The sequence below is a fragment of the Suncus etruscus genome, chromosome 7 (assembly GCF_024139225.1).
Source record: "Suncus etruscus isolate mSunEtr1 chromosome 7, mSunEtr1.pri.cur, whole genome shotgun sequence".
Lineage (NCBI taxonomy): Eukaryota > Metazoa > Chordata > Mammalia > Eulipotyphla > Soricidae > Suncus > Suncus etruscus.
Genome location: NC_064854.1, coordinates 74,139,249 through 74,155,314, shown reverse-complemented (window position 1 = coordinate 74,155,314; position 16,066 = coordinate 74,139,249). Strand labels below are relative to the sequence as shown.

The 16,066-nt window shown below is 39.6% G+C and overlaps 1 protein-coding gene across 1 annotated transcript; it reads right to left on the bottom strand.

Moving 5' to 3' along the window:
• Nucleotides 1–3,169: 3,169 nt before the first annotated feature.
• LOC126014336 (uncharacterized) lies at nucleotides 3,170–5,849 on the bottom strand. The gene is given in 4 exon segments (XM_049777642.1): nucleotides 3,170–3,228; nucleotides 3,231–4,200; nucleotides 4,511–4,999; nucleotides 5,757–5,849. Coding segments are annotated over 4 exon segments (1,611 nt in total).
• Between the last annotated feature and the right edge of the window lie 10,217 nt (nucleotides 5,850–16,066).

The window sequence follows — 16,066 nt, the reverse complement described above, 5'->3', positions numbered from 1 at the left end:
TTCTGAGCCTGGAGCCAGGAATAACCCCTGAGCACTGCCGGGTGTGACCCAAAACCACAAAAAAAAAAAAAGTTTGTGAGTTTCCTCTAGGATGCTCTGAGTATTTGGATCTAACTTCTCAGCAGGCATCCGGGGTCTAAGGGAGGGATGATGGGGTGACTTAGGCATTAGGGCCTCCTTTTCTATTTCCTGGTCTGTTGCCCCCCCATATCCGAGATGTGAATGGGCGGCTTTAGGGGCCAACAGACCAAGTCTCCCACTTCGGCCATGCAACTTGCGGCTGCAAGGACTTATGGTTATTAACTGTCCACTCACCTCCCATGCTCCCCCGTAAGTTTCAGTGAGCTTGGCCACCAGATATGCCTTGTTATTTTTGTTACACTCTTGATACTCCCTATAGCACCAGGAGTGAACTTGACCAATCTCCACACATACAGCAGGGTATTGCCCCCCCCCCCGAAGAGGGAGGCAGGGGCTGAGGTTTTGCTTTACACACCCATTCCTGCTTTGCCCCCCAAAAAATGGGAAGAAGTAGGGGACTTGAGGTAAGTAGCTCTAGTTCCACAGTCTACTGATTGAGTGTACAGAAGCCTACTGTTGAGTTGATACCCCCCCCCCCTGCAGTCACAGGGGTTTCCATATAGTCTTTTTACCAGTTCATCCAGATGTACGGCCTGGTCAAGTCCTCCCTCAACAAGTGCCAGGAGGAGCTTTGTCAGAGTCAGTGAGCGTATCAGGGCTGGAGTGTGTCTGTTGAACCCAAATCTTGAGGGGATTCTCAGTAAGCTCCACTTTCCACTCATCATGGTTGAGTTCAGCAGGGGCAGGTTTTAGATGAGAGGCGTGAACCCAGGAAGCAATGCCGTCCACCTTAACAGCAGTCAGGGTGATCAGAAGGACTACATAAGGTCCTTTCCACCTAGGCTCTAATGTCTGCGAGCAGTGTCGTCTCACCAGGACCTGGTCTCCCAGCATGAAGGGGTGAGGCACTATCAGTTCTCTGGGTTCATATGACTGTCCGAGTCCCTTCCAGACTTGGCTTTGTAGGGCAGTGATGGCAGCCAGCCAAGCTGCTAGAGGTGTGGAAGGAAGAGAGAAAACATCATAAGGCTCAGAAAGCATTCGGACCAGGAGAGGGTCGCCATACAACACTTCAAAGGCGGTTAATTTACACAAATAAGGCAAGGGGTATTTCTTGCCCTGAAAAGGGCAGAAGGTAGGAGGGTGGTCCAGTCCTCAACGCCAGTCTCTAGAGATAATTTGGTTAGAGTCTCCTTAATTGTTCTATTCTCCTTTCTACCTGCCCTGAACTCTGGGGGTGATATGCACAATGCAGTTTCCAATTGATCCCCAGGGTCTTGGCTAATCCCTGACTTACCTGGGCCAAAAAAGCAGGTCCATTGTCTGAACCAATTACCTGAGGAAGTCCAAACCAGGGGAAGATGTCATCTAATATCTTCTTAGCCACCATATGAGCTGTTTCCTTCTTGCATGTGTAAGCTTCCACCCATTCTGAAAAGGTTTCTACAAAGACTAGCAAATACTTTAGTTCATATTTGGCAGGCTTGATCTAAGTGAAATCAATCTCCCAATGTTGACCTGGTCTCTCCCCTCTTAGTCTCTTTCCGGTCCCCATCTTAGTAGGATAGGCATTTACCAGCTGACAGGCTCGGCAGGATTTTACAATTTTTTCAGCCATTTCCTTTAGCCTCTCCAGTTTGGGTGTCCAGGGCCATTCTCTATTTAGCTCCATCATTTTTCTGGCCCCTAGATGAGTGAGTTGATGAAGAGTTTACAGATACTGATTGACTTCTTGTACTTTGGCAGAAGAAAGGAAGTGTATAGTTGACACTGGAGGGAGGTTGTTGGGTTCAGTAACAGTAAGCATAGGGGTCTCCTCTTTGGTTCCTGGATGTGATGGTCCCTTATCCCGTTCGATGACCTTGACAGTGAACTATGGTCAGTTATTTGGGTAGGAGTAGAGCCAATAAAAGATGCAGTATCTCTTCTTTGTTTTTAATTTCTTTTCCCACAGAGGTCAGAAGACCTCTCCTTTGGTAGATAGCACTGTGGACATGGGCATTTCCGAAAGCGTACCTGCTATCTGTGTAGACGATTGCTCTTTTTCCTGCTGCCATTTCCAGTGCTCTGGTAAGGGCTATCAACTCATGTCGCTGAGCAGAGGTTCTCTCTTTTAGGCGCTGGGACCAGATAACATCATGGCCACTCACCACTGCAGCTCCAGCTCGCCTCTCCCCATCCTGGAGAAAGCTACTTCCATCCGTGTACCATATGACGTCAGAGTTTCTTAATTGTTGGTTCTGTAGGATTCTCCACAGCCCACTCTCTTCGGCCAGCCAATCCTGGCAGTTATGCAACACTGGAGTATCTGACTCTCCAGGGAGCAGGGTGGCCGGATTTAGGGTCACAGGTAGGCCAATGGTTATTCTACCTTTGTCTAGAAGGATACTCTGATAGTGGGTGATACGGGCATTTGAGAGCCAACGTTCGTGGGGCTACTGAATTATACTTTCCAGAGCATGAGGGGATATTATAGTTAACTTCTCTCCCAAGAAAATTTTATCTGCATCATTTACCAACAGTGCAGCTGTGGCTATAGCCCTCAAACATTTAGGCCACCCGCTGGCCACTGAGTCTAGTTTCTTTGATAGGTAGGCAACCAGCCTTTTCCACAGACCTAGCTTCTGCGTCAGCACTCCAATTGCCATCCCCCATTTCTCTTCTAGATATAAGATAAAGGGCTTGCTAGCATCAGGGAGGGCCAGGGCTGGGGCTGTGGCAGAGCTGTTTTGATAGAATCAAACACCTTCTGGCATTCATGAGTCCACTCAAACGTGGTTCCCCCTTCGTGAGGGGGTATAGTGGGACTGCCAGATTGGCGAAACCAGGAATCCAGAGGCAGTAGAAACCTGCTGTCCCCAGAAACTCATGTAACTACCGGGGGGTGGTATGCACTGGGATTTGTGCCATGACCTTCTTCTGGGCTTCCGTCAACCATCATTTTCCCTCTCATAGCATGTATCCCAGAAACGTCACCTCTCTGACACAGCTGCGTCTTCTTGACTGATGCTCTATACCCTAGTCAAGCAAGTTCCTTTAGCAGGTCATGGGTGGCCTACTTGCAATCCTCTTCAGTTTTTCCTGCAATTTAAAGACCCTCCACATACTGTAGCAAGGTAATCTGGGGGTGCTGGCTGTGGAAAGACTTAAGTCTTGGTGCAAGGCCTCATCAAAGATGGTAGGGGAGTTCTTAAATTGCTGGGGCAATCTGGTCCGGGTTAGTTGACCTGAAATTCCTGCCTCCGGATCAGTCCACTCAAAAGCAAATAAGGGTTTACTGGCCGGATGTAGAGACAGGCAGAAGAAAGCATCCTTTAAGTCCAGTACAGTGTACCATACTCTTTCAGGGCTTAAGGTGCTGAGGAGATTGTATGGGTTAGGCACAGTGGAATGGATGACTTCTACTTGGCTTTTAACCGCCCTTAGTTCCTGTACTGGCCGATTGTCCCCGGTTCCTGGCTTTTTAACTGGGAGTAGTAGAGTATTACAGGCTGACTGACACTGTACTAGAACCCCCTGTTGGAGAAGTTTCCGAATATAAGGAGTTATGCCTTTCTTCGCTTCCTGATTCATGGGGTACTGTCTGACTCACACAGGAACAGCAGTAGCTTTCAACTCTACCACTATTGGAGCCTGCAAGGTAGACATCCCCAGTCCAGCAGTTTTGGCCCAAGGTCCCAGAGCTATTCTTAACCAAAAATCGGTGTCTTGGTTTCCATGTGGCAAGGGATCATTTGTGATTAGTCTATATTCATCCTCAGCCCTAATGGTCAGGACAGAGGTGGTAAGTGGTTGGACATTGGGATTTAGAAAAGCAATTATCTGGGCTCTGAGTTTGGTTAGCAAGTCCCATCCCAATAGAGGTGAGGGGCAGTTTGGTATGACCAGGAAAGAATGCTTGATTTCTCCTTTCCCCAAGTCCATAGCTCGGGAAGTAGTCCAAGAATGGTAGCTACTTCTATTAGCTCCTTGTACTAAGGATTGCTTACTAGAGAGAGATCCTAAAGGCTTCTTTAGGACCGAGTATACTGCCCCTGTGTCAAGTTCAAAGTCTATGGGAATCCCCTCCACCTTAAATTTAGCCCTGAGCTCCCGGAGGCGGTTGGAGCCCCGACCCCCCTATTCAGATTCAAGGGCCAGGGTCCGTCAAGGTCAGGGGGATCGTGGGGGTTGGGTGCATTCTCAAGCCCAGTATCCCCTCTAGCGGCAGTGAGTACATTGGCCCTTGTTCATGGGTCGGAGTCTTCGTGGGTCCAGGTCCCTACCTTTCTGACCTATGCTAGATCTGTATACTGCTACTGCCAAGACCCTTGCCAGTTTCTTATTCCTTCTTCTGTCCTTTTGCTCTTCCCTCCTCTCTCTCTTCCCTCTCTTTTTTCTCTGCTTCCTTCCTTTCTCTGTCTCTCTTCTACTCCCACTCTCTCCTCACCTTTTCTAGTCGCTCCTCTCTTTCCTCCTTTCTTTCTCTCTTACTGAACACTTTTTCAGCCTCCTTTACTAGGTCCTGTAATGTCTTTCCCCGGATATCCTCCAGCCTCTGAAGTTTCTTTCTAATATCTGCTACTGACTGCCCTACAAAAGCCATAATGACTGAAGCTTGATGAGTTTTGGAGGTTGGATCGAAAGGGGTATACCTCCTGTAGGCTTCCATTAGCCTTTCTATGAAAACCCCGGGAGGCTCGTAGGGTCCCTGTATTACCTCTTTTACCTTGGCAAAATTGGTGGGCTTCCTAGCTGCTTTCTGGAGATCTCTCATGGGAGTCTGGCGATAGGTGGACAGGCTCCCCCTAACTTCGTACGTATTGGGGTCCCAATTAGGTCTCCGCAAGGGGAAAACATAATCAATAACATCAGGTCTAGTTGTCACCAAGCCATCTAATTCTATTACATTCTTCTGGGCTGCTGCCAATATGAGGTCCTAATCTTCAGTAGTGAACTGTTGGGGACTGTTTGGAATAATTAAAAAGCCCTCTCACTAATCAAAATGGAGTCTCTGAAAGTCTGAGCCAAAGTGCTTACAAGCTGCATGCAAGTAGATGTGGCCTTTTTGCCCTTGGACCCAAAGAAATAGAAATAGCCTAGAGCTAGGGAGTAACTAGGCTCCAAGATGTCCTTGTAAAGACAGGGGTCAAAAGGCCCAAGCTGAGATTAGATTTTGTATTTTGTTGCTCAAAGATAATGTGGATCTCTTGAGTGATGATAATCTTATTAACCTTGGAAAATCAAGATGTTCCCGTGGAAAGTTACAGCCATTCCTATTGTGCCTTGCCCCTACTCTCTTTGTTTTGCATTGTCTATAAAAGGTCTATTTTTCCCTTTATTAAATGGACTCCTGATTGGAACCCTTCATCTCGAGTCTCTTTAATTCCCAGTCCTTCTTCTATTTCCGGCTGGATACCTCTTCAAGAACTGCGAATTACTGACGTGGTCCCCAGCTTTACCTGCTGGTCAGGGTCCCTGTTGGGCCACAGTGAACCATGTACAAAGCAGCTGCTGGCAGTCATCCCAGGTTGGCTGATGGGTGTTTATCTGAGAGTATAAAAGATTAATTAACCTAGTGGGGTCTTTAGAAAAAGAGGGATGGTTAAGCTTCCAATTATAGAGGTCAGAAGAGGGGAAGGGCCAATACTGGATGGTAGGCATCTCCCCACCCCATCATCCACCATAGGCCTTACAGGCCTCAGTGGCATGATTAGCAAAGTTCCGAATGCCTGATCTCTTTGTTTTCTGTGGGTCCCCGCAGCTGGCCCTGTTCTGCTTTCATCCATCACGGACTCAGAGGATGATAGGGGCAAGGGAGTTACTCCTTCCTGCTCTCCCTGCAGCATTGGGAAGGCAAAGAGGAGGAGGATTCTTCTGGAGAACGGGGTTCTGCTGCCACTTTGTCTGCTGGAGCAGAGGGGCATGCACAGATGAGCAGTAAGGAGGGGGGGTCAAAGAGAAGCAGGTCCATAGTGTCAGGGTAAATGCGGGGTACAACTCGCTCTTCTTTTGGCTTTGATTCTGACACCCCCTCCGCCTTCATGGGTAGGATCGTAGGCTCTGAGGGCGGCTGTAAAGAAGAAGGTTTAGGAGGGAGAAGGAATGGCCGCACCTAGTCAGGGGGGCTGTTACAAAGGTCTTCCCACATGAGAATGTAGGGTTCTTGAGCAGGATGTCCATGCGGCCCTGGTCAGTACACGATGTCCTTCACCCTGCGAACTAGGAAAACATGGAAATGTCCTCCCTGCGGCCTTCCAACCTGAAAGTTAGGCCACTCAGCAGCACAACAGGTCTGCCACTTGCCCTTTTTGATGACTAGGAAACAATTTCGAGCGTGAGTCCTTACTTCTGACTAGTGGTCCAGAGTAAGAGACAAAGGTGTAGTTTGCTGCTGACCCATCATGGGAGTAGAAAATCAAAGAAGTAGATAAGGGGGTAAAGAAAGTGAAGGAATCAGAAGAGTTCAAGGAAATAAAACCCACACCCACCTACACAACCTACACACTTACACAAAAGGAGAAACAAAACCTCACAAATGATGATATCCAATTAATAGAAATAGGGTCCACCATGGCAGCCCGGGAATGTCTTCCTGCTGCAGGATAAACCGAACTCCTGGGGTGCCTCCAGGGTCATGACCTATAGTTTTTGAACCTGTCAGTTCACTACCACTCGGAATCCACATCGAGTGGGGACTCTTAATTCCACCCGGAATCCACGTTGAGTGGAGACTCTTAAGCCCTCGATCACACAACTATTTCCCTAGTTCTATTTCCAACACACGTCAGATCACAACCTACAACACAAGATATACTACTAGTTTCTACACACATCAAATTACAACCAACATCACAAGATATACTGCTAGTTCCTACACACATCAAATTACAACCAACATCACAAGATATACTACTCAAAACCCACCGAGTTCGTCCATTCATCTCTCTGCTCTGGGCATATCAAGGACTCCTGGCTGGCTCGCCAATGAAAGGTCCGGCAGTCCAGATAACACTCCAACACAGAAATGAAGAGACGATTACTCAGGAAAAGTTCAAGTGGGTCTTTATTCTGGACGGTCAGGGTCAACTGCCATGTGCCCGTAACAGGACAAAGGCAAAAGACCTCGTGGATTTCTACATCTCTCTTTATATACAATAGGCGGGAAGGGGTAGTGACGACTTTCTTAGAGGTAGGACATTCACCAAGGTAATACGAGGTATTGGTGGGGGTGAGGTAGTGACGACTTCCTTAAGGGTGGGATATCCACCCAGGTAAGTGGAGGGGTAGTGACGGCTTCGTTAGGGGCGGGACATCAACCAAGGTAATGGGAGGGGTTGGTGCCCACCAAGCAATTTGGAGTATTGGTGGGGGCGGGCAGTGAGGTAGTGACGACTTCCAACTTCCCTTTTCAAAAGAAAGAAAGAGAGAAAGAAAGAAAGAAAGAAAAGAGAAAGAAGAAAGAAAGAAAGAAAAGAAAGAAAAGAAAGAAAGAAAGAAAGAAAGAAAGAAAGAAAGAAAAGAAAGAAAGAAAGAAAGAAAGAAAGAGAAAGAAAGAAAGAGAAAGAAAGAAAGAAAGAAAAGAAAAGAAAGAAAGAAGAAAGAAAGAAAGAAAGAAAGAAAGAAAGAAAGAAAGAAAGAAAGAAGAAAGAAAGAAAGAAAGAAAGAAAGAAAGAAAGAAAGAAAGAAAGAAGAAAGAAGAAAGAAGAAAGAAAGAAAAAAGAAAGAAAGAGAAAGATGAAGGAAGGAAGGAAATAGTATATTAGTGTATCTCCTTCAAAAATCTGTTGTCAAAAAAGTATATAAAACTATGGAAAAGGTCATGAATGAAAAGTTTATGTAGCCTAAGCATAGTGGGTATGAAAATGTAAAGTGATAAATTTCTATGCTATAACAGATTTTTGGTTTGGTGCATTCCTAATACTATTAAATAACTGACAGCCTATTACTTCTGCTCTAGGGAAGACTTTTTTTTTCTAAGTAACCTCTATATTTTTAGGTAACTGGCTAAGCAAATTTCTTTTCACCTGTCTTTTTTTACTATGGCTTTTTGAAACTTAGTATTTATTTTTTTAATATATAAAATCTTTATTTAAGCACCATGTTTACAAGCATGTTTGTAGTTGTGTTTCAGTCATAAACAGAGTACCCCCCTTCACCAGTACAACATCTTTTAACTTAGATTCTTCTAGTGCCACCCAGCTGGACAAGTATAGGATGTAGATGGATATGAAGAAATTATGTGAGCAAAATAAATCACAGCATAGAATAGCTTGACTCATCTAGTCTAATAGGAGAACCAGTTTATTGCACCAAGATTGCCACAATATTAAAGGAGTAAAATTAGGGCAAAGAAAGGACCACTATGACAATGATAGTTGAAAAGGATCACTCTTAACAAGAATTGGGTGCAGAAAATTGGGTACCCCATCATTAAAAATAGTGCAACTCACAATGCCTAAAAAGTAAAAAAAGGAAGAGAAAAAAATAAATAAAATATCTACCCAAGAAATAGGTAGGGGTCAGGGTGGGAGAAAAAATAGGGATTTAGATGTCATAAAATGTGCATAGCTATACATATCTGAAATTCAATCTTGAACAATTGTAAAAATATTGTGTCTAAATAAGATAATTAATTTTTAAAAACCTAAGCTTGCTTTGCATGTGATTGACCCTGGTTTAATCTGTAATATCACATATGGTCCTCTGGATATCATAGGAATACACAATGTAAATCACTAGGAGAAGCTATAACCATCTTCCTATACTGAAAAAAAAGTAGAGTGTTAATAACCTAGAACTAACTTTCAGAAAAATAAGTTGCTTTTATAGTATAGTATTTTCTCTTCCCACTACTGCATATTTTATATAATAGATATAATGAATGTTACATTTTATTTTTGAGTCAGTTTGGCAGTTACTTCAAGAGAGGTATTTCATTCCACTTTTGGAAGGTTGAGGGTTTAGGAGCTCCTGGCATACTTCTGCTTCTGTGCTTGTACTTCTGCTTCTGTGTTGCTATTGGTAAATAGCAACCTTGTACCAGCTACAGTCATATAAATGCTTTTTGGCTACTATCTATTGGGCCTGTGATTTTAGAATTTTTAGATCGAATTTTAATTATATTTGTTTTATTCTTTTAATATAAATAGAATTTACATAATATTTTTAGAAAAATATTTACTTTTGTCTTTGGGCTACACCCAGTGGCACGCAGGAGATAATCTGGCTCTTTACTTAGAAATCAGAACTAGCAGGTTTGGGGAGCCCTATGGGATGACAGGGATCAAACCTGAGTCACCCACAAGCAAGGCAAAAACCTATCACTCTGGCCCCTTTTCCAATTATTTTTCTGATTTGTATGCTTAAAGGTTTATAGTTATAATATGTATACATTGGCAGTAAGATTTGATTTTAAAAATATATTCTGTTATTTAAATTTCGATTTTATTTAAACATATTCTGAAATTTACATATTTATTTCATTTACTATTTATGTAATAAATTCAAGTAGTTACCATTTTCTTTTAATTTTTACTTAATTTTATAAACAAATTCACACAAAAATTTTAGTTATCTCTCACATTTTATATGATTGTTTTAATATTTATGTAATGTAGTATAATCTCTATAGGGTTTAAATATTTCTTTTTTATATTTATAAATATGATTAGTTTTAAAAGATTTAGTGACTCTTCATATTATTTTGTTAATATATCTAATTTACTTCACTTTTTAGAAAACACATTTACATTATTTGTAGTATTTAAATTTGATAATTTTAAGTCAAAATAAATGACTTATTGAAATGTTTCAACATATTTGAAATAAATTTGCATTTTGTTATTGTTGAAATAATTGTTCTGTTTATAATTATGTGCAATTGTTGATTGTTCAGGATATTTACAAATTATTTGTTCATCAATACTTAAAGAAACTTACAATCTCCCATCATAATTACATCAATTACATTAGAAATATTATTAAAAAGGGAAGTCAACTCCGCCTCCACCAACCTTGGCGGATGCCCCGCCCTTAAGGAAGTCATCACTACCTCGGCCCCACCAATAACTCGTTTTACCTTGGCGGATGTCCAGCCCTTAAGAAAGTCCCGCCTTTACCCCCTACCTCACCAATGATTCGTGTTACCATAGCGGAAGTCCAGCCCTCAAGGACTCTCCTTCCCCTCCCACTTTCAATCTTATACAAGGAGGGACCAACGGAACCACGAGGTCTTTTGTCTCTGTCCTATTCTGGGCACACATTGACCCTGGCCATTCCGAATGGTCAGTATTAAAGCACTTTTTAGAGCATTTTCTGGGACCTCGGCCTCTTCATTTCTCTGCGGGCAGGTAGATTAGGACGCCCGGAACTTTCATTATATGTTATAAGCTATATTATATGATGCATGCACATTAAGGACAATTATCTGCCACGGCATACGTACACTTTTAGGGGAGCTCAGCCCACCAGATGTATCCTCAGATTTTCCTGGTGGGAGAACTGAAATAACCCCCACAGGGTTCCTCAAAAGGCCCGCTATGGACGCTTTTATCCCCTGTGTTGATGGTTTAGGAATTTCTGAAGAGATGCTTGGCATTACATTTTCAGTCATTTTGGCTATCTCTCCTTTTGTAAAAATTACAGGCTGAAATAGGGCCTCTATCAAACACTTTTTCCAAGAGAAATTTCCTCACCAAGTAAGATAGGTTTGGTCTTTCTGTCAGCCTATTTACTTTAAAGGCCAAGTCAAAACATAGCATCTTCTCTCTTTGTCTTTGAGCACCACAGCAGTATGACTTTGCCTCAGGGACTTTACATGTCACTTTGAATACCTGCTAACAAACAGGTTTGGCCAGTGTAGAATTAGGTTATTTACTACTTAAAATTATCTACCCCTTTCATATAAGTTTTATCTCTTTCTATAACCAGACCATAGGAGGTAGGTCTTAGCCCCTAGCTAGAAAACTATTCCCTCAGGTTAAGGATATTTGTTATTAGTTAGAATACCAGGATTCTTGCTATCCTTTAATTTACATCAGTAATGACACCTAGGGCCAGGAAGTACTTTGATATGTAAGAAATTAGCCTTTCTTTTATCCACTGGCTCCTAACTGAAGCCTATTTTATTCTAAGATTACAAACCACCTAAAGCCATATGTATTTTTTTAAAATCAAACAATGTACATTGATATTTCCTGTACTTTGAAAGAAACAAATGTGGGCATTCCTTTCATGATATGACTGTCTCTTTACCCTTTATATACTCCCAGCTTAGAGAGTAAAATTGTCTCACATCTATTGCAGATACAGGTCCCCATACAGTGTATTTTGTGTGGTCTAATTATTTCATATTTCACCGCCTGTGCAACCCACTCTCCCTAAAGTAGATTCACCGAAATCTCACTGATGGCTGTAGGACAGAAGCCGTCTACAGCAATTATCTATCTGATAAACTCTTTTATCATAATAAAATAACCACTTTTATCACAGAAAATAGTCCCGTCTGTGAATTTAATTTATTTGAGGTTAACATAATCATTAGGTTAACATAATCATAATCATTCAACATAATACATATATGTATTAATAAAATACTTATAATTTTATTGATTTTTAATTTTATCTTATTTATTTTGTTTATTATTATTATTATTATTATTATTATTATTTGTTTTTTGGGTCACACCCAGCTTTGCTCAGGGGTTACTCCTAGCTCTAGTCTCAGAAATCGCTCCTGGCAAGCACGGGAACCATATGGGATACAGGGATCAGAACCACTGTCTTGCTGCATGCAAGGCAAATGCCCTACCACCATGCTATCTCTCCAGCCCCTATTTTGTTTAATTTTATTATTTTATTAATTTTATTTATTTTATCTTGGAACAGCTATTTGGCCATACCTAGTGTTGGTCAGTGTTTACTACTAGCTTTGTTCTCAATAATCACTCCTGGTTGGGCTGAGGGTGAATTGTGGGGCTCAAGGGTTTGCTGCATGCAGTAAAAAAGCCTTATTACTATACTATTGCTCTGGACCTGTAACTTTAATGTTAAATGTATAATTCAGTGGAATTAGACACATTTATATATATTATATATATATATATATATAATATATATATATATATATATATATATATATATATATATATATTGGATTTTTTTCCTTTATGGAATTTGGTTCATACCCGGTGGTACTCAGGGATTACTCCTGCCTCTGTGCTCAGAAATCACTCTTGACAAGCTTGGGGGATCATATGGGATGCCGGAAATCGAACTGGGGTCTGTTCAAGTTTGGCTGAGTGCAAGCAAAAGTCCTACCACTGTGCTATAGCGCTGGTCCTACATTTATATTTTGAGATTATGCATTGCTATATTAATCTTCAAAACTCTCCAAAATAGAAACCTAAGGCACAACATGCCCCAAACCACCACCACCACCACCACAAAAAAATTACAAATTTAAATTGTGTTCATTAACCACTAATTCTCAATTTTGCTTTTTTCCCAGCTATAGGCAATAATTATTTAAATTTCTTTATTGTAAACAAGATATATAAAACTTCAGATAAAATACTTTATATATCAATTATAAAAATATTGGGCCAGAGCAATAGCACAGTAATAGGGTGTTTGTCTTGCACACTGGTGACCCAGAGCAGACATTGGTTCTATCCCCGGAATCCCATATGGTCCTCTGAGTCAGAGGCAATTTCTGAGTGAATAGTCAGGAGTAACCCTTGAACATAACTGGGTATGGCCCCAAACCCCCCAAAAATCATAAAAATAATTCTTTTAAGCCTATTTTATTTTATTTTGCATGTTATTTTCAAAAGTGTATCACTGCTTCTGCATGTATGCAGACTGTATTTTGTATTACTAGTCTAACTACTCACTTATATGTATATAGTAACACATTTTGTTAATCCACACATTCCTGATATTTTAGTATTGTAGTTAAAACTCGGAACATTTTTATTCTGATCTATTCTTTTTGTTTATAATACATATCTATACATGGAAGTGGTGGATCATATTTAATTTTATGCTTTTCTTTTAAGAAAACAACCAATTCAGCAAGAGTATCATATTGCTTTTAAGAATAAAAAATGTTAATATGTATTGTCAACAGCAATATTATTGAGTGTAGTCCAGTTTATAATAATGTCCCTTCCAATATTTTCTGTCTTAAATTATAATAATACCATAATGTATGATAAATGATGTTTTCTTGAGGTTGATATATATTTTTGCAATGGCTAAAGATGAGTAAGAATATATTTTGACTAATTGGCTCTTTATATACCATCTTTGGAGGATGTTTTGACAATTTAACTAATGTTTTGTGTAAGTATATATTCTGGATACTAGTATCCTCTCAGTTATATTACTTATTTTTTCTTATTTCTTTGATTTTCTATCCTTGCATGCCTTTATGCTTAAACAATCACTTTAATGTCATCTATAATAAATTTTTCCCTTCAATTTCTTAAGTTTTATTTATTCTGTCTAAGAAAGCAATGTCATGATGATTTGCATAATGCTTTTTATTTTTTCTATAATTTTTCATATGCTAATTTTCACATTTAAGTTACAATTTTGATTTAATGTTACAAAACATATTGTTTTCAATTAATTTTTATATCTTATTAGCACTGCTTTTTGAAAAACATTTATTTTTTCAATAAACACTCTAAGAGAATATATAAAATAATTTTATTTATTTTATTTTTATTTTAGTTTTTTTGGTTTTTGGGTCACACCAGCAGTGCTCAAGGGTTACTCTTGGCTCTATGCTCAGAAATCGCTGCTGGCAGGGGCAGGGGACCATATGGGATGCCGGGATTTGAACTACTGTCCTTCTGTATTTCAAGATAAATGCCCTACCCCCATGCTATCTTTCTGGTCCCCATATAAAATAATTTTAAAATAAAATAATTTGGTACCTGAGTCAAACTACAGCAGGTAGGGAGGGCATTTGCCTTGTATGTAGCTCCTCACCTAAGTATTATCCTCAGTACCTAAAGTCTGCCAAGGATGATTCATGAGCGCAGAGCTATAAGTGATCCATGAGCACTGGTCAGTGTGGTAAAAACAAACACAATTAATTCAATAAATAAAAGTAATTTAATTAAGTTAATTTATCTATTGAGCTTCTTGTTCTGATTCCATGCTATACTGTCTTGATCAATTTATGTCAAGGAATAAATGTTTATTTATTGAAAAGTTTTTACGCACACCACTATTCATCACAGTATTCAGTTCAACAACTGAGTTGTAATCAAACTAGTAGTCCAACAATAGATGAATGCTATCAAGATAATTTAGCACATATACACATGTACTACCATAAGAAAAAGGAAAGGTGTGAGGAATGATGCGATCATTTTCTTCTCTGCTACATGGATAAAACTGGAAGATAACATGTTAAACTAGGTATGCCAGAAGAAAACTTATACTATGAAATCACTTATATGTGCTATTTTGAATAACTACATGAGAGATTTTAATGGTTTAAATGGGGTTTAAATAGTTTAAATGTTTTAACTTGTATAGAAAATTTTTAGCTCCAGAGAAAGGAAGAAAAGAAAAAGAAGAAGAGAGGAGAAAAAGATAGAAGGGGTACAGTTATCTAGAGGAACCAGGTGCATTGATGGTGTTTAAAAAAGAACATGACTAAGTATATTGAAATAAGTCCTCACATTCCAATACCAGAACACTGGAAAATTTAGGGTCTGGAATCAGATGGTGGTCTGGAAAATAATTTACATGCACATGCATGGAGAGAGAAAAGGCTTTTGAGAAGTTCCCCAAATTTCCCTTCACTTCTATTAGCAGGTCACAGCTCAACCCCCCCCCCCCCCGGAGATCCAGAAAATGTAAGGGCTCACTTCCTTTTCAACCAAGAATTTAATGTGAGGGAAAATATCATACCTGTAAGGAGGAACCATCCAGTTTTATGACCAATTCAGAGTGTTACATTCAAAAATAATTTCATCCATGAGTAACAATGTACATACTGATTGAGTAGAAACAGACAAAGCCTGTAATCCCACAACTAAATATCTAAACTACAGAGTTAAGAACAATGAAATAATGAGACCCAAACTTTAAAAACAAAAGATATAAATGTGCCTGTTAAGGCAGCAGTGGCAGTGGTGGAGGTGGTGCTGGTGGTCGGGGATTGACTGTGGTTACATTGATGGAGGAACCTTGTCACTTGGATTGTTGGGATTGGGTGGGATTGGTGCTAAAACATTTTATGTCTATGACTAACTATGAATAATTTTGTAAATAGCAGTGCTTTAAAACAACAAATAGAAAAGTGCAATAGAAAATGAAATAAATATAATGATGGATTGGAGAGAGTATAGTGAATATAACTGGGGTTCAATCCTTGGAATCCCATGAAAAAACCCAAATATACCAAAAATGATGCATTCGTGATAATTGAGGATGAAGTCTTAAGTCCTGCTGGGCAACTGGTCTAATAAAAATTTTAAACAAACCAAAATATAACATATTTAATTATAAATAAAAATAATAAATATTAAACTAATTATAAATTAAAACATGAGAATATAAAAGTATTTGTAGATTAAATTTTACTTCTTTATTTTCAGTTAAAAGTTCTAGAAGTGTACATTATAGTAATAATTATAATAATAATAATTACTTTCTTGAATGCATCATGATTCTGAAACTCCTAAATGTGACCAATATGAATTTGTTCCTATTCTGGAAACTGATAATGTTGAAGTGATATTTGTCAGTGATGATGATAAATTAAAATTAGCTAGATATTCTAACCAGTTTTTGTTATGTTGACCTTAAATATTTAATATTGCCTTTATATTTTTAAATTTAAACATTCATCATGAAAAACATTAGATGAGTTATACTTATGTTTATTTTTGTAAAATAATGCTTAGTATTCTCTACTTTTCTGTGACATTGTTTCTTTTTTTGAGATTAAAATTACCTAGTACCCCACACCATTGCCAAA